Source organism: Uloborus diversus, chromosome 6, assembly GCF_026930045.1.
Source record: "Uloborus diversus isolate 005 chromosome 6, Udiv.v.3.1, whole genome shotgun sequence".
Taxonomy (NCBI): domain Eukaryota; kingdom Metazoa; phylum Arthropoda; class Arachnida; order Araneae; family Uloboridae; genus Uloborus; species Uloborus diversus.
In genome coordinates, this window is record NC_072736.1 from 105,683,758 (window position 1) to 105,703,262 (window position 19,505).

The 19,505-nt window shown below is 34.0% G+C and overlaps 1 protein-coding gene across 1 annotated transcript in view; it reads right to left on the reverse strand.

The window, feature by feature from the left end:
• LOC129224427 (uncharacterized) overlaps positions 1-18,506 on the reverse strand; it is a 41,589-nt gene extending 23,083 nt beyond the window's left edge. Inside the window, exons 1-4 of the mRNA XM_054858876.1 lie at positions 18,390-18,506; positions 18,064-18,155; positions 2,495-2,563; positions 2,253-2,400 (exon numbers count right to left, since the gene is read on the reverse strand). Of these exons, the coding sequence (XP_054714851.1) occupies positions 2,253-2,400; positions 2,495-2,563; positions 18,064-18,101 (255 nt within the window). The 5' untranslated portion in view covers positions 18,102-18,155; positions 18,390-18,506. The remainder of the gene's footprint in view (positions 1-2,252; positions 2,401-2,494; positions 2,564-18,063; positions 18,156-18,389) is intronic.
• Positions 18,507-19,505: the final 999 nt, after the last annotated feature.

Consider the following 19,505-nt stretch of genomic DNA (forward strand, 5'->3'; position numbering starts at 1 on the left):
AAATTGAAATACTTTAATTCTGAAAAATTTCCCAATAATATCCCCCTAAATCTTAAATTTAACTTAAAAATTTTGACAAAGATATCACACTATATTTCGGGGAGAGGTCAGGTATATGTACGTCTGGAGTAAATTTTATCCAAAATGCAGCAGTATACAGCTTTGTATGAATAGCTTTTACCACAGCTACATTTGTTGGCTCAATTTTTAATTTTAGTTTTATTGGCAGCTTTAGAATTAACCTTAATAAGAAGGATTAACTACAATTATTGAGTGTTATAACCAAGAAATCATTTACTGATTTTATTTTGAATTTTTTAATGATAACCAAGTTTTTTTAGATAAAGTCTTTAGATTTAAAAAAAAACATTTATATTTTATTGGATCTTTTGCATTTGCACTTTTGAGCCAAGCCAATACTTATTTCAATTTACCAAGCACCCTCAGAAGTTTCCCCGACTTGCTCAAGCGATTCATACATTTCTTTTACTATTTTGTAACTGAGATCGAGGTAAAAAATATATTATTATTTTTATTTGAAAGTGATTACTTAGGAAATGTTAAGTAGACAACAAAATTGTTTGCTGACAGTTGGTATCACTTAAATAAAGTTAAAAAATAAGCAAACTAGGGGACGGCATAGGTAGCTTTTACAGAAAGCTTGATAAACAATCAAGCCAGCTGGTTACCACAATGACAAACAGTTTCTTATTAGTAGCATGTAATCAAATTAATAGGTAGTCAGTTTTTTAAAAGATGCAAGGAGAGTCAGTGAAAATTAAAGAAATAAAAAATCTTGGAGTCGGAATCGGCATGTTTTCGAATGACTCCAACTCCTTTACCCCAAAATCAGTCAGACTCTCACTCCACAGTCCTGGTTATAACACAGAAATTGCACACATTAAAATTAAAGAGCAAACAATTGTATTCTATCCACAACAAAGGGTTTTGAAGTGTACAGCTGAGAAGGGGAACCTCAAGTTCAGAATTCTCAAAGGAAGCCATTTCCCATTCACTGTGAGAGTTTAAATGAGCAGAGACTCATTAAAAACCACAAAAGGGGCAGTCTCGGAAAAAATGTCTTTCTGAACATAAAACTAGAAAAACTGCAACTTTTGTGGTTTTAATCAATATTGCCACTCATTCAAAGTCTCACAAGAGTGAGAAATGGCTCTAATGTACTTGAGAAATGGTAACCAGCTGTTCTGCATTTAATAATTTTAAGCAATGCATTTTGTAACTAACAAACTAAAACTGAATAAAACAACAATTTAAGGGAGGGGTAGGGTTTTGTACTTTCAAAAAATTGATTTTTTCCTTTTTATCTTTTCCTGTAGTTAAACAGTTAAAAAGTATATTCCCAAAATTTCAAGTCCGAACAAAATACCCAAAATTATTGATTATTTAGTCTCTGCTTCTTCAAGCTTTGAAGCTCAGAACATCAGTGTTGCTTGCTTGGGGTTAGTAAAATATAATTATAAATAGTTTTTAAAAAAGAGGCTGAAGACATCAAAGCTGTTTCAAAGACAGCACTCTATGAAGTTAGAATTGATGGTTTTTAGCTCCTAAAGCTTTAAAGAAGTTTTTCCAAAACCACTTTTTCAAAGTGCGTGTTCACTCCCATTTTAAAATTACTTGACCAATGCACTTCAAATTTGGTACACATATATTCTGCATAAAAAAAAAGCTTCTCCAAACTGTGAGCTATAGATTTTTTTTTTTTTAATGGGGTTTTTGATTTCAAAAAGGCAGAAATTTTGTGAAAAATAGCACTTTAAACTCTAAATAGCCGCCAAAAATTTCAAGGTAAAAAAAAAAACTGAGGCTATTCGGGGAAGAATTTATTAACATTTTGACTAAATCCAAACAGTTGTTGATTTCAGATAATTGTCAGCTGAAATTCAATGAACACGTCAAATTGTCTTTCTCCAAATTCACTCTGAGAAACCCTCTGTCACCGGCTTGTCTGTGGATAATTTTTGATCAAAGTTTTATAGAATATTTTTAAAACCATACACAATAATGCGTAAAAGGTTTTAATATATTTAATCGAACCATTTTTCTAAAAAAAAATCGTAAAAACAAAGTGCATTTTTGATGCTAAAAAACCTACTCCTCCCTTAAGTAAATTTAAACAGTTAAAAAAGTACATTTTGAGGAACAAACAAACATAAATTAAATTTGAGGAGGAAATACAAAATAAATGTACTAAACTCATTAATGTATAAGTAAACTTAAATTTAAAAGCTTACGTCATTATGCCATGAACAAGAACTAATCGTCCCTTCAGTTACATCTGAGAAACTATCAAACATATCTTGGAAGCAATCTTTTTCCTGGAAATAATCATTGTCCCTTGACCACAAGATTTCTGATTTGTTTTTAAAGGAATCATCTCCACTATAAAAGACATAAAAAATGTTAGAAAAGAAAATGTTATCTATTAAATAAAAGTTGAAATACTATTAAGTTAAAAAAAAGTCACTAAGATCACCTTGAATCATACAATTTCCAGTTTGAAAAATAGCGTTCATCATAATCATCAGAGGAATCCAAGAAAGACCTGCACAAATGCAGAAGAAAGTTGTTTTAATTTTTAAAAAATTATATAAACTTTAACATGGAGTTTTTTTAAAGGAAAGACTTTATAAGAGTATGAAATATTAAATAATATTTAAAAATAAAACAGAATTAATTAATTATTGTAATCAAAGTTCAACAACAGTTAGTTATGTTTTCACAACAGACACAACACAGATAAACATTTTCTTTTCTAAACTGGCATAAAATAAAATACAAATTATGCAGTTTAAAACATTGAACCAAATATATGGTAATTAAAACACAAATTATAGTTTAAAACTTTTAACCAAATATACAGTATTTGGGTGATATCTGAATAGAATTTTAACCGAATATTTAGTATTCAGCAAAACATGGCGCTCTGTGTATCCCTGATAAGAATTAAAGGTTGTTAATTTTTTAAAATTAAAAATCTATCTTTGTCTCTTACACAGAAAAATTCACAAGCACAAAAAAACTTTTCACAGGAAAAATTTAAAACAATTTTCATGAAACAGTTTAGCATCTCCACTCCATGGAAATAGCATACACTAAAATCACATAAGTAAATTGATTGACAATGGTTCTCAATCAATCAACATATTCATAATGAATAAATCCAAGGGTGCCCTCTCCCAAGAGTAAAGGTGCATCCCTCCCCAAATACCATGAAGATCCTCCCCCCCCCCCCTCAAAAAAAAAAAGAAAAAATACCCATCAAAACAACCTTCCTAAAATTTTAACCTATTAGTTATGGATAGCTAATAAGTCAACATTTTGATTTAAACATAGTCTTTTACTAAATTGAAAAATAATGCCTTATCTTTTTTTTTAAAAAATCTTATTTTATAATAATAACCAGAACCCCTCGTCCTGCACAAATTTAACCTGTTTAGCATTTTTCATTTTGATTTTATTTTAAATAACTGAATCATGTCCCCTCTGACCCTCCTTTGCTCCAGGCTATACATATTAAGCCTATTAAGTCTGGTCTCATAATCTAAATCTAAAAGTCCTCTTACTAGTCTAGTTACCCTTCTTCGAACACTTTCTAATACAGAAATATCTTTCCTGAGATAAGGAGACCAAAATTGAACAGCATACTTTAAGTGAGGTTTTACTAAACTCCTATATAAAGGCAGAAGAACCTTCTTTGATCTGATAGGACTACTGATAAACCCAAGCATTCTGTAGGCTTTGTTACTTCCAATACTGCACTGTTGACTAAACTTGGAAATACTGATTTATTATTTATCAATAACGTTTTCTGCCTGACTAATGATCGAACTCAGTAAATAATAACTTGTACCTTTATTTCCATAACCTAAGTGTAGCACTTGACAATTCCCTACATTAACTGCCTTACTCCACCAATCCCCCCACTTAGTAATATAATCTAAATCCTCTTGAAGCTGTTTCACTTGTTCCTCATTTTCTACAATCCCGATAACTTTTACATCATCAGCAAAACAATTAATGTTTCCTGAAATGTTAAAATGAATCCAGAAATATTAATACATATATTCGATGATGTTATTGTTGAACAATCCCCTGAAATTATTACAAAATTGAAGTTCTAAAATGTATTTTTAGAATACCTCTTTCAACTAAAAAGAAAAGAAATACATTTGGGATTTCCTTCGCTAAAGCTCTAAATTTTAGTTGTTTTAGATGAAAATCATGTGCCTTCAGTGACGTAACTATGTGCTGCAAGACCCCCGCAATGCGGGGGGGGGGGGGGGGGCCTCGAGTCAAAAGGGGCCCGAAAACTTTTGAGCTTTGATTTCATTAAATTTTTCAGAAAATCAAACTTAGTTTAAAAATTTTATATTGGTTCTGGGGACCCCTAGAACCCAAGACCTAGGGCCTCCGATTCAGATATCGGAGGCCCCTGGCCAAATTCTTTTTTCAGACCCTCATGTAACCTAACATTACAATTTTTGCCATTTGCTAAAATAGTTTCAGCCATTTGGGGTCCCCAAATAGCAGGGCTCTAGGTAACAACCTAGTAGGCCTATTCAGTAAACAGCCTTGAGTAGAGAGAAGGGGCCCACGGCCCAACTTCCCTACGCGAAAACCAAACTTTGGCTCGGTGCAGTATCATATTGCCCTCCTTGGGCCACCTGCCACAGAAGGAAAGGAAAATTCCTGAAAGAAAAGGAAAAGAAGGAAAAAGTGCTGACTGTACCGGAGCCCGGAAAAAGACTGCCAAGAGAACTTTTTGAGTAAGATCTGGATTGAGAGGGCGAAGGGGGGGGGGAGGTGGAACCGAAAAGGTCCCGAAAATTTTTGAGCTTTGTTTTCATTCATATTTTATTAAAGTTTTCCGTTGATCAGACTTAGTTTTTAATGCTTATATTGTTTCTCTATAGGGCCCCAGAAACAATTAGCCTAGGTCCCCCGATTAAGATATCAGAGGTCGTAGGCCAAACACTTTTTTGGGATCCTCTTGTAGCCAAACATTAAAATTTTTGCCATTTGCTAAGACAGTTTTCGCAGTTTCAAGGCCCTCAAATAGCAGGGACTCTAGGCCATGACCTAGTTGGCCTATTCAGTAAACAGGCCCTGAGGTGGGGAATAGCCCCCAACTCCTGTGTCAATAGCCTCCAACCTCCCAATGTAAAGAAAACAAATGCAAGATACTTTGTTTTAAGGTTTAAATTTTTTTTTTTTTTTTTTGGGGGGGGGGGGGGGCAATCGCTAACATATTACCTGCTAAGTTTCTTACATTTTTTTTTTTTTCAAAATTAATAAAAGATAGCGACAACCAAGAAGGTGGGAAAAAAGGGATCCTATAATCAAATAATTTCTTTTTACTTCCACCAAAGACAGTTTATTGTGTTTTTAAATGTCAATTTCGGAAACATTCTGGAAGAGAGTCCAAAAAACCTCCTTCTCCTTAATATGTCCAAAAACTGCTTAAAATTGTCGGTTTGAAACTTCGATTTTGAAAAATTCCGGGACAAAGTTCCGAACCTTATCTCTTTCCAAATTTGTGTTTTAAAACTTAGATTTTCAAAAAAAAAAGGGAGAGTCCCGGTAACCCATCCCTTCTCTTCAAGTCATCAAAGGTGGCCTACAATTGTGTTTCAGGAGTTCAATTTTAAAAAATTTCTGGGGGAGAACCTCCGAACGCTTGTTCCTTTAAAATTACCGAAAATCGTCTAAAATTGCATTTCGGGAACTTCAATATCAAAAAAAAAAAAAAAAATCCGGAAGGTTCATCTTTGAACATTTTCCCTTTGCATTATAACATCCTAAAAACACATTTGTAGACCACTTCGATGAAGTAAGAGGAAAGGATGAAGGGGTTTGTAACTTTGCCCTGGAACTTTTTGAAATCGAAATTCCAATGAGGGATTTCATGGATGGTTTACAATCAGGGTTGTAGTTTTAGCCAGACAAAACCCATTTTGGCCACACAGTAAAAAAAATTCTGAAATGTTACCGAGTATTTCCACGTAACGTTGCGATATTTCAATGGTTTTTATCCACTTCCTCAAAAAAGTAAGTATCACTGTCAAAAAGTTTCCTGAATTGCTACAAGATGCACGAATGCAAACTTTCCACTGTTATGAAAAATATTTTTAGCTCTCAGTTTAAAGATAAACTGAGCGCATTTATAAAGTGTATCGACTACAGCTTGATTGCGGCACGTTCAGACTGATATGGCGCCCGAAGGGTGCAAATCAGTCTTTGACTAGCTTTGCAAGAATTGCAGGCGAGTAAAATTCTTGATATTTACTTGTAATTCTGTCTTAGCTTTGGCCATGTTTTGCAATACTGCTTTTGGAGCTTTCCTGGGAACGCAGGAAGATTCCAAGTTATTACTTTATAACTACTTAAGTTTACTCTAAAATTCTAGAGACATGACTGACTTTAAACGGAAAGATTTCTGAATATTTCAGGAAACTTCCAGGATAATTTCAGGAAAATTACTGAATTTTTGCGGAAAACGTTCCTAGTTTTTATAAGATATGTTACTGTAAGAAATTGAGCACATCAGCTGCCCATTATTTTCCAGGAACGTTTCTGAATCGTTTTTACAGTGCATGCCACTGGCAAAAACCGGTCAAAACTGGATTTAACCACCATAGAGCTGGCCAAAACTATATTGTATAAAAACACACTAATATGTGTACACATACAGTTTGTATGCATAATGTTGTATATTTTAATGCATAATTAAAATAAATAGGATGTCTATTTATCATAATTAAAAATTTTTTTTTAAACTGATTTTTTGATTTAAATGCAACTTTTCTTATTAACATAAAAAATTGTTCACAACAAAGGACACTCGTTTATTAGGAATACGAAACAGCCTGCAATATAAACTAATAGCTAATTTTCGGAAAACTTGTAACATGTAGGTATTCGATGAATTAAAAAATAAGTACTGTGCGAAACATATTTTAAAAGAATTATGACATATTTCTCCTATGATGTGACTAACCTTCTTAAACATGGCGTCATTTATTACTTGCCTAGGGTGTAAAATTAACTATTTACTTAAAGAATGAATAGTGACTGATCATGGGATTGATGTTTCATATGACTTTTAATTATAGGTACTCATTTATTTTTATTTCAAATTTTATTATTTCATATATCCACCTCCAATGGCCAAAACTGGACAAAACTAATTTTATCGAAGCCAGTTTTAGCCAGTTTTATCCATTGTTAAAAACACCACTGGCGGAAACTCTTACAACCCTGCTTACAATCGCATTTTTAAAACTTCAATTTCAAAAAATTTACAGAAAAGGTCCCCAAAACTTGCCCTTTTCTTAATAGTATCAAAATTGGCCTAAAATTGAATCTTTGGAACTTTAATTTCAAAAATTATGGGGCATATTCCCCAATTCAATCTTTTATTGTTCTGTCTTTTAGGTGACCTACAATTGCGTTTTTAGGAGTTCCATTTCGAAACATTTCTGGGGGAGAACCCCCGGACCCACCTCCCCCCACTTTTTTTGTTAATATTACCGAAGATTGTCTAAACATGTTTTGGGACTTAAATATCAAGAGATTTCGGAAGTGTCCCTGACTTCTTCCCCCAAAGGTGGCTCTCAATCACGCATGTAAAATCTTTCGAAAAATTTAAGGGTAAGGCCCCGAACCTTCCATCCTCCTAACATCACTGATGAACGTTTATAATCCCTATTCTGGAATATCGAAAAACTCTCGGGGAGAGATATCAAAGGTGGCCTATTGCATTTTTAGAAGTTCAATTTCGTAAAATTTTCGGCGCTTAACCCCCCGAGCTCCATTGTTTTAACATCATCGAAGATGCTCTAAAATTGTGTTTTTCGAACTTCCAATACCAACGTATTTGTGGAAGAGAGTCACTGACCCCTTTCCATTACGTTACAAAAAATGCCTTGCAATCGCGTTTTTGAAACTTTAATTTCGAAAATTTTACGACGAAGGGCCCTGAACCTTCATTTTTCCACATACAGTCTGAAATTCCGTTTTTTAAACTAAAATTTCAGAAGACTTTAACAAACTCTACCCAAAACTCTATTTATGTACAAATATTATATTTATAATTAAATTTCAATTGATAATTCTTTTCTTCTCATTCTGGCAAGTTCTCCTGATTTCTGTAGCTAATGATTGCTTTCTGAAGAAAAAGCTAACCCCCCCCCCTCCCTTCTCTTTATATGTGTGTGTGTGTGTTTGAAAAAAAAATGTGGGGCCTAGAAAATCGAAAAATTGTACTACAAAAATACATTAATACGACTTTTAGTAAGGGGCCCAAAATCAGATTTTGCAGGGGGGCCGAAAATTTGAAATTACACTACTGTGTGCCTTCCTCCCCCCCCCCATGCGCAAGCATGTATAAACCAGATATGCAGTAAGAGATTACTTAAAAATCAACAGCCTCCTCCTTGAAAACTTTCTGGGCCCATCCTTGATTAATATCAATCTTAAAAATTGGTTATCTTCAAAATTTGCAGATAAATTGTTAAAGCAAAAAAGTACCCTTTATTTTCATGGAACATGAGTGAAAGCCAAAGGTATTATCTTATTATACATTGTAGGTATCTACCCATTGTAATTTTTTTATACCTGCAGGTAGTGTTGAGTTGTGCATGCTGATACTTTGTATTTTTATTTTACTATGGAGAGAAGTATAGGGGAGATTAGGGATGGATGGGACAGTTCTCACAAAAATATTTCTTATAAATTATTTTCTACTGGTATAACACTGAAAGTTTCAGAATAACAAATTGAAACATTTTAATATATTTAAAAAATATAAATTTCATGGTAATTATTAAAATGGTCATTTCTGAAGACAATTACAATAGCAGTAAAAATGTCCCATCCCTCCCTCATGGAAGGGAGGGATGGGACATTTTTGGAAGTTAAAATACATATACATAGTTTTCAAAAATATTATGAAAAATGACAAAGACAGTATGTCATTTATTTATGTAAGGTTTATTGAACATTGGGAACATCTATTTTATCTAACATTATACTTTAATAAATCAGCATCAAACGAAAAATTTCTGTGCTCGACTAGTTCCACCAACCATATTTGGTGGGGGCAACTTGACAATAATGTCTGTTTTATCAATCACAGAACTATCTGTTGTTCGTGGAAAGATAAAGTTTCCTGTTTCATTTTTCCTCATAAAGAGTACTTGAAAGGTCTCATCATTATCCTTGTTTTCAACTCTTCCAACATAGTTGAAATTCTTAGAGTTCTATTATCAGGGCTCGATTCAATTCATAAAATACATTCATCAATTATTTTTATTTATTAATGTTTTAAAATTTCTAATCAGAAAAACAAAATTAATTAGTCTGAAACTTTAACACGAGTCATTAAAAAGGTACTTATTTTATGGTTTATATTTGAGTAACTGGATGTTATTTTCCAATATAAAATTTCATTTTACAAAAATATACTACATTTTCGTAAACAATATGTTTTTTCTTCGCATAATGTGCTTCATGAGAAAACAACCTGTAATGAAACCACTGTTACACTTCTTACAAGGAAGTACAGGTAACCAATTGATTGAAAGTATATTATATAGTACATAAAAGTAATAATTACATTGATAAATATTACAGGAGTAAGGAAAACTTAGTCATACTGCTGTAAACTTTCTATGTAAAGAAATTAGTTTCGAAAAAAATCATAGAAGTTGATACAATTCTTATATATCAAGTTGATAATTTTAATGGCTTTTTATTCTGCAATTCAATTCCAAAACAAGATAGTATGCCAAAAATAAAATATTAAAAAATGTGGAATATCAGTATAATTATTTAGCTGCAGATATTAAAAGGGAGGGATGGGGCATGTCCCATCCCTCCCTAAACCATACTGTCCCATCCCTCCCTTTACACAACATTTCAGTAAAATAGCTTGTTACTAGAAGCATGCTACTTTTAGGTTTAACTTAACCATTACTTTATAAAAGCTGTATTATTAGGTGCAGTGGCGGATCATGCGATTTTGGGGCCCCAGGCGCAACCTATCCAGAGGCCCCCTTTAATTGACACAACGATAGTGATATGGTTTCCTATATTTACAATGCAAAAAATCATATTTTTTTTAAAATCAACAAGCTTTGGGGGGGGGGGGGATTATTGTTATTTAAAAAGGAAAAACAACGATATTTCTGACAAGAAAAGTTTACTGCGAAAAATTTTGTCTTTGTTTTTTGGTAATTTAGGTAGTGCATGATGTGAAATCCGAACCCCAATTTCAGACCATCTAGCAAAATCGCAGCTTTCCCCTGTTTTTCAATGCGCATCATTCAGTGGCGCAACCAGAGAGAAAAAAAATCTTAGGGGCGGGAGGTTTTTTTCATTTGGCCCAGAAAAAAAGAGAGAGGAGAAAGAGAACCTTTAATTGGATAGGAAAAATAAGGAGAGAGGGGGGTCCGGGGGGGAAAAATTTTAAACTCGTAGTTTTAAAAACGCAGTTTTAGACTTTCTTTGATGATGTTAGGGGGCACAAAGGTGCAGCTGCAGGCAGGTCCGGATCTGCGCACCCGCAGACTCCGTAGTGCGGGGGTGCACCTGGTTTTTTTACGGCCCAAGAAATTGAAGAAAAAACTGAAAAAATCTAGCACTCTAAGACTTATTAACGTTACAAATATACACTGCTGGCCTCTGAGGCCCTACAAATTTTGTTGTAGGGGGTCCGAAATTTATAGATCCGGTCCTAGGTGCAGGGGTCTCAGCGGAAAGTTGTTGAAATTGAAGTCCTAAAAACACGATTATAGGTTATATTTATTGACGTTAGGGTAAGGGATGGAGCTCAGGGACTGCCTTTAATCGGTTTTTTTTTTTTCAAAACAATATATAGAGATCAGTTCCTCCTCCCCCCCTTCCCAATTTTCGAAACTGTATAGTTTCAAAAATACAACAGTAGACAAACTTTACGGGATATTTAAAATGTGATGAAAACCTTCGTGAGAGATTTGCTTTTGTTTCTTTCTTGAAAACTGTTCAGTATAATGAAATCCATACTTAAAGGATAACTTAATAGGCTAGACCGGTTATAGTTTAGACACATTTTACATTTTGATTTTTGTTATATTTGTTATTTTATATTTTTCTTTACGAGGGTTACGTACCAAATCAAAATTTCATCGGATGCAAGCACTATTTTCTTATTAAATAATGATTTCAAACCTTTGTAGAGATAATGTAGTATTCGCAACAATAATATCTTAAATTTCTTCTCGAAATTTATTAACTATACTCAACGTGAGTCAAGTAGATACACAAAAGAATAAATTGTTGCGCTGAAGTAATAAGCGAAATGAAGTTTTTAAGGGTTGTTTTGAAAGAAGATTTTCACAAAATATTTTGTTCGAGTGAGATGCTAAAAGTAAATTTGATTTAGTTAATGTAAATAATGTATGGCTAACTTCTCCGAATTACGCTCTTTTAAATATTTCTAGAGTAATTTCATTCATTTGAGGGTTTTTTTTTTTTGAGCAATCACGATTGCTTATTGTTCTCATTTGACTGTTTTTGGCGTTATGCTGATTTTATTTTCCCGCCAGTACTCTCTGCCAGCACCACCGTCGCGTCGACCGGCCTCACGATGCTGCTCCTCTTGCGAAAACCGTCTCCAGGTTGCGTCCATGTCCTACACACACACGCATACACACACACGCCTACACACTCATGCCTGCACACAAACACATATGTCTACATACACACATATGCACACTCATGCCTGCACACAGACACAAACACATATGTCTACATACACACACACGAACGCCTACACACACACACACGAACGCCTACACACACAGCACTGCAGACACAACACGCACACACATGCATACATACACACACACGCACCCACACACATGCGCCTACACAAACATACACGCTTGTGATTGCGAAAAACATAATTTGAATTCAAGATGCAAAAAATTCAAAGATTTTTTTTTTTTTTTTTTTTGAGCAATCACGAATTGCTTATTGATTATTCACTTGACCAAAGTTGATGTTGCTCTGATTTTTCAGATTATCATGGCGATGGCTGTTTTTATTATTTATTTAGAGAGCAAAATTTTCGTAGTCATAGTTACAAATCGTCTGAGGCCAGGGGCTTCAAATAGGGAGGGGGGTGAGAGGGGCGGTTGCACGTTGCACTCCCAAATTTTTCACTCAGAATAATAAAAAATGGTCAATTCATTTAAGATAACTTATAAAATCATTTGCCTGCATTTTCAGAATAGAAAAAACTTATTTAGAATAATTATTTTCTTTAACTAAAGAAGTAGTCTCTTCATATGGGTTAAATATGTCAAAAATGCGTAGTCTATGTTATGATCGGGCATCTTGTATGAGATGCCGGTACAGTGTTGAGACTGCGCAATTTTTACGCGTAAACTCCATGTCATTTTACATAAATTTTAATGCTCATGTTATATTTTAATGTTTAGCTAGTAAGTATTCATTGACTCCTTGTACTAGAAACACATTTTAGTAACTCGATGTATTATATGCTTTCTTAGAAACTCTTTGTAAAGCTATGCTCTTTTTGAAAAACGTCCTATATCAAAAAATACTTTCCCGTCTACAAATATATCTTGATGCTTTTTACTTGACAATCTCTGAGTGACACACGATGGTATTCAAGAGTTTAATCTATAAAAGTCCCCTGAACGAATTACTGGAAAGCGACTTTTTCAATGAGAGGAAATCTGATGTCATTTTGATAGGTATGACTTTGTTTGAATTTTCGTTTACTGTACTTATATTGTGGAGCGTTTTTTTTTTTGAACAATGCTATACTCTATCACAAAACTTTCAATCCGTTAATCATAATTCATGGATTGACAATTGAAACTTAGTAATTTTCGAACAAAATGATCAATTCAGTTTCTCAAGAAATTGAGACAGGATTTGATTAGATACATTTATCATTGGTCTTAAGTTCAATATTACGTAGATCGGTTACAGAAAACAAAAAAGAAAATATTACACTTATAAGTTAAATTTATAGCATGAGGGAAGAAGAACTGTTTTGTGAATTGTGCGACTATACTTTTTAATGACTCAAAATAAATACTAGCCCAATTTAAAAAGTTTTCTTGGTTATTTTACAGAGAGGAATCTGAAGGAAATGTGTTTTTTAACATAACTTTCTTGCTTCCATTGTTTTTTGACTGTTTCAATCAGGTCAGTCATTTGAAAGATGACTTTTGTGTCTCGCTCTCAACATCAAAATTGCCTTATTATTCTTAACATTAAAACCATTTTATTATCACTTCCTGTTAACCAATATGTATTTTATACCATACTGAGGAAAATCCTGTTCAAGAAAATCGACCCCCCAAACGAAATGCTGAAAATACCGCCCCTGTCTGAGGCTTAGCTCAAGCAGACTTGGCATTTAAAAGGCTTTTTTTGAGTAAAATTAAGTTTTTCAGAACAAAAAACTTATCTAGATGAAATTAAACAGCAAAAATTCATCTAAATACAAAATTTAAAGATTACTAATTCCCATCTTTTGAGATTGATAAGAAATAAAAATACATAACGTTATACGCTGCAAATAATCTTTATTATAAGTGTACCTACTGGTCGATATGGGCTATTAATTCTTCATCTGTATTACCGCATCCGAATCACCATTTCTTTTTTGTGGATATGTCTTGTATTACCAGGAGGGTGTACAGAAATTTTGGGACCCATCACAAATAAAACTTTTACGGGCCCCCTCCATATTATTTACCTCTACTATTTGGACCCCCATCAGGCTCGAGCCCATGTCAACAAGTCTCCCTTCTCCCCCGTGTACTCCGCTAATGCGTATTACCAATTCCAGAAAATCCAAAGTCATAATATGACGAGTGTAACGTTCTTGACCATTTCCGTTATCTTCCATTTGTAGAAACAAGAAACCCAACGTGTAGGTACTTGTCGCAATTCATGATTGTAAAAAAGCGTAATTTGAATTCAAGAAGTCGAAATTCAAATGCGAATCCTGGATGCTCTTTTTTTTTGTGTGTGTGTGTGTGTATAGGGGGGGGGATCATTTCTAAGCCTTTCTGGAAAAAGAAAATAACCATTAAAATTTGTGAGCCTAAGTATAATTCGGTTTCAACTAGATCTAAACGCAATGTATCAACTTGACCGAAACAACACTATTACGTTAACTCAGAAACGTGGGAAAAAAACATCAGCGAATATCAGAAACTTCTGTTAGGAAAAATCATGTCTTCTATTCAAGGAACACAAATCTTGGTTTAATATGATATAACTACTTAAACACCCTACGCGACAGTTGAAAACAAACTATAAAAATTTACTTTTGTGCGCAAGAAAGCATTTTTTTTTACGGAAAACTTGCAAACAAAAAAAGACAGCTGTGGAATAATCATAACTCGGCGGCAGGGCTGTGGAGTCGGAGTCGGGCTCATTTTAGGGTAAAGGAGTCGGAGTCGTTCGAAAACATGTCGACTCTGACTCCGGGTTTCATTTTTTTTCTTTAATTTTTCCTGACTCTCCTTGCATTTTTTGAAAAATTAACTACCAATTAATTTGATTACATGTATAAATACCTACTAATAAGAAAATAACTCATTGTGGCAACCAGCTGGCTTGATTGTTTATCGAATTTTCTGTAACAGCTACCTACGCCGTTTCCTAGTTTGCTTATTTTCTAACTTAATTTAACTGATAGCAAACAATTTTGTTGCCTAACATTTTCTAAATAATTACTTTGAAATAAAAATAATATATTTTTTACCTCGATCTCTGTTATAAAATAGTAAAAGGAATGCATGTATCACTTGAGCAAGTCGAGAAACTTTTCAGGGTGCTTGGTAAATTCAAAAGAGTGTTGGTACGAAAGCACAAATACAAAAGATTCGATAAAATATAGGGGATAATGTTGTACCTTGGAACACTTTTCATATTTTAATTTTTAACGTCAATTATTTGAATCAAATTTAAAATCTAAAAGTCACATTAAAATAGCCCAACATACTTCTATAGAATATATATTTTTTAATTCAGACAATTTGAAAATAAAATGTTGCCAGCCATTTAAAGTATAACTTCCAAGCTACCCCAAGGTTCAACATCCTATTGTACCTTGGGACACATCCTGTTGTTCTATGGGAAAGTCTTCATGATTCAGGAAACAGCCTTTTTATACTTGAACCAATTTTGCACCAGAAAAGAAAAAGTTGTTTAAAAGACTACATATAAGATTAGAACATTGTTCCATGTTCCTAAGCATATCTTAATTATTAAGAATCATGCATATGTTGTACCTTGGAACGTGTCCTAAGGTACAAAATGTTTGGCTTTCCTAAGGTACAATCACCAATTTAATGAAAACCAAAATGATGGTCAATCTAGAAGCGCTATAAATAATTTGCTTATGAGAAAATAATGAAAGTACTTCTCTTTTATAACAGAATAAAACTCAGTTGACTAAATTTACAAATACATACAAAGACGGAAAATGAAATGAAAAAGAAGAAAATATTTACTTTTGAGTCATGAAATTGAAGCACATGATTTGATCAGCATCTGTTAAACATTAAAGGGGAGCAAATTAATCTTTTTCATTTTTTTAAAAAATGAGACCTTTTAGTAATCTTACTTTAGAAATCGCACCTATCGGATAATTTGATTTTCATATTGAATTTCTAACGTTGTATGCATCTTAGGTTTACAATAAAATACAACGCGAAAATTTCATTAAAAAAGAATTAATATTTGAATCTCTATTTAGGAGTTTTCCCCCCTTCCCATAAGGGGGATTTGAAAAAATAAATTTAAAAAAATAAAAAAGCCGCAGTCGGAGTCGGATGTTTCAGAATCTTGGAGTCGGAGTCAACCATTTTCCTTCCGACTCCGCAGCCCTGCTCGGCAGCAGGAAAAATTCAGCATCGTAAAAAGAATGTTGCGTAGGAGCATTGCCTCAAAAAGAACTTTTCCCGACTCTTTTGAAACAATTTCGTTTTTAAATTTATGACTAAAAAGGAAAACGCATTGGAGAAAAAAAAGTGTGATTGCTCACCTAAATCCCAGGGCTGTTTTATTTTTGTAAATGCTTTTTTCTTTCATTAAACTAGCAAGATTCTGAACACTTACAAGACAACACTCACTGACTGAAATACTGAATTGGATTGAAATGTACCGGACAGAAAAGTTCTCGCGGCGATTTTCCAAGGTCAACCCAACCCCCCGTCTTAGTGCCATAAAAATGCCTTTCCTTTTGTTACTTCTTATCTAACACCCCACTTTCTCAGGGACAAAATACAACCTTGAAGAAAAAAGCGGGAATTCTCCTATCTCAGAAAAAGTGCTGAGTTACGGTACAGTGCGAAATATGCTAGATGAAGTTTTCCGGAGGAAAGAAACAAATATATATTTTGAAACTTTAAACCTTATACACATACAAAAAAAAAAAGTCCAAAATTTCTCTTCTGGAAAAATTTAAACAAAGCCACCAGAAGCCTGGGCCCCTTTAGATGCAGGGGGAATTATTGGGAGCAATCAGCCAGCATCTAAAATCCATGACTAATTGTCAATTTCCAGTAGTTTTGAGCATTTTCCACTCAAAATTATGATTTTCCAAGGCATATCCACAAAAAAAAAAAAAAAAAAAAAGTTTTTTCTTCCAGAAAAATCCAAACAAAGACAACTGAAGTCTGGGGGCCCTTTAGACGCAGGGGGCCCTATTGGGAGCAACCAACCCGCGCCTAAAATCCATGACAAACTGTCATTTTACAGGACTTTTGAGCATTTTCCACTCAAAATTTTGACTTTCCATGGCAAATTCTCAAAAGAAAGTTTTTGTCCCAGAAAAATTCAAACGAAGGCAGCTGAAGTCTGGGGTCCCTTTAGACGCAGGGGGCCCTATATTGGGAGCAATCAGCCCGCGCCTAAAATCCATGACTAACTGTCAATTCCATGGGTTTTGAGCATTTTTCACTCAAAATTATGACTTTCCGTGGCAAATTCTCAAAAGAGAGTTTTTCTCTCAAAAAAAAATTCAAACGAAGGCAGCTGAATCCTGGGGCTCCTTCAGACGCAGGGGGGCCCTATTGAGAGCAATCAACCTGCGCCTGAAATCCATGACTAACTGTCAATTTCCATGAGTTTTGAGCATTTTCCACTCAAAATTATGACTTTCCATGGCAAATTCTCAAAAGAAAGTTTTTTTCACGGAAAAATTCAAACGAAGACAGCTGAAGCCTGGGGCCCCTTTAGACGCAGGGGGCCCTATAGGGAGCAATTAACCCGCGCCTAAAATCCATGACTAACTGTCAATTTCCAGCAGTTTTGAGCATTTTCCACTCAAAATTTTGACTTTCCATCTTTTAGGAAGTGACGCGGCTCCGAGGCCCCTTGCTTTGCTGGAGGCCCCAGCTAGCGCCTCATGCGCCTATTCGGTGATCCGCCACTGATTAGGTGTATAAAACAGCAAAAAGAATTATGTTAACATCAATAAATAAGATTGAAAACTTACCTTGAAAACAAAATAGTTATTTACTTTTGGTGTTGTAAAATAGCTTTTTTCTGGTATACATTCATAGAACTCTGCAACTAAAATGATTTATAGCAACAAACATGGTTTTATGGTTGATCCATTTAGTGGAAGAGTCAGAAATTAAAAATAATTGAAGGAGTCCCATCCATCCCAGTGTCCCATCCATCCCTAATCTCCCCTAGATATTTGCAAATTAGAAACATTAAAGTTTCACTGCAAAATGTGTGCTTAAATTTAGACTTCTCTATGGACTGGATTTATTACTAGGTTGTCCCAAAAGTTCTGAAACACTTTTCGTCATGTTTGTTATTACTTGGCAAGTAAAATTTCAATCTTTTGTAAGTGTTTTTGAACTTATGGGTCATCCCTAGTAATTTCTTTTATAATTCCACATGCTGAAAAAGTGCAAAACATGTATCTATGCAAAACAAAGGCTTTTATGCGTAACATCCATAATTGCAATTCAAATTATCATTTTAAAAACATACGTATCAATAATATCTTTATTCGTTGATTTTCTAGTCATTTTTGCTTTTCATCTGTCGAGTAATCAAGGTTATTTCGTAAAACAGCCATGACCCTAAGGAGCGAGAAAAAAAACAAAATTAATCATGAACAATAAAAACAATAATTTCAAAGAGCAAAAAATTCACGATTAGTAATACATAAAGTATCTAAAACTGAAAATTCTTTCTTTAACAGGATTTCAGTTAAATATTCAATTACTAAGCTATTTTTCGACGTAATTCATATGAGTTTTAAGTCAAATCAAAGATTCAAAACGAAATGGTAGCTGCCAATGATGTACACTTACAAATATATCAGCATATTTTCAACACATTGCAGATATACATTGAAATGAACAACAAAATTAATAAAACGTAAACAAATGCTTCCGGATTATCCTTTCATACGGCAACTCGCTCGATTAGCAGAAAGCAGAAAAAACAAAACAAGTGCAAGCAAGCCAGTTTCGTAAAATAAAAAATAACAGAAAAATGCAGAGAAAAGAAAACACACAAATGAAATTTAATTTAGATTTTTTATTAAACTGAACGTGAGTTTGATGCTAGAAATTGAAATAATAAACACAAAAGAAGAAAGGACGTTGCTACTACTCCTCGAAAATAAGCAGCTATGATTGGCTAACGTAGTCTACTCCAGTAGGGACTACTTATTGGCAAAATAATCGCTCATTTTGGCGAAAAACTTCTAATTCTACAGGAAATAAATTACATGACGAATTATACAGTTGAGTAATATTGTCGGTTGCCATTTTTTTCTTGCGTAAAGAGAAATACGCTCGGAATCAATATTACAAAAGCTTTGAGGCTTTGTCGTAAGCGAAATCATTTTAAATGTTTCCTTTTTGATCATTTATTCTTTAAGAAATGCTGATGTGTATGAGAATTTTGTGGGATCCTTATTGCGATGAGGACTTTCCTTGAATTTGTTTTTTTCCTTTTTTTTGTGTGGGGGGGGGGGGGATGTACTAGTACTTGAGTCCCTACGTTTTCATATAGGGACTCTAACTAGTACTAGTTCTCATGGGTTTTCGAACTAGTATTATAGTCCCTACATTTTTAGAGGGCGGAAGGGGTTAAGAGCTATGTATGGAAAGGAGATCTCTTAATACTCTAATAATGGAGACTTTCGGGGAATGTTTTTCTTTTTATAATATAGTTTGAGTTCTTGAGTATTAAATGTCCCCATTCACAGGGGTGCCCACCTAGGGGGAGGATCATGGCATTTTTAGGGGGGTTTCATTTGGGGGGACTCTTGCTCGGGTGTTTTTTGCGATTTTGAGGAGTTGCGCCCTTGCCCATCGGGGATGAGCACTCCTGTCATTCAAATGAAGATTTTCAGGGACTACTGTCCTCAATTTGATGCGTCGCTTGAATAGGACCGTCGACGTTATTTAGGGAGAAAT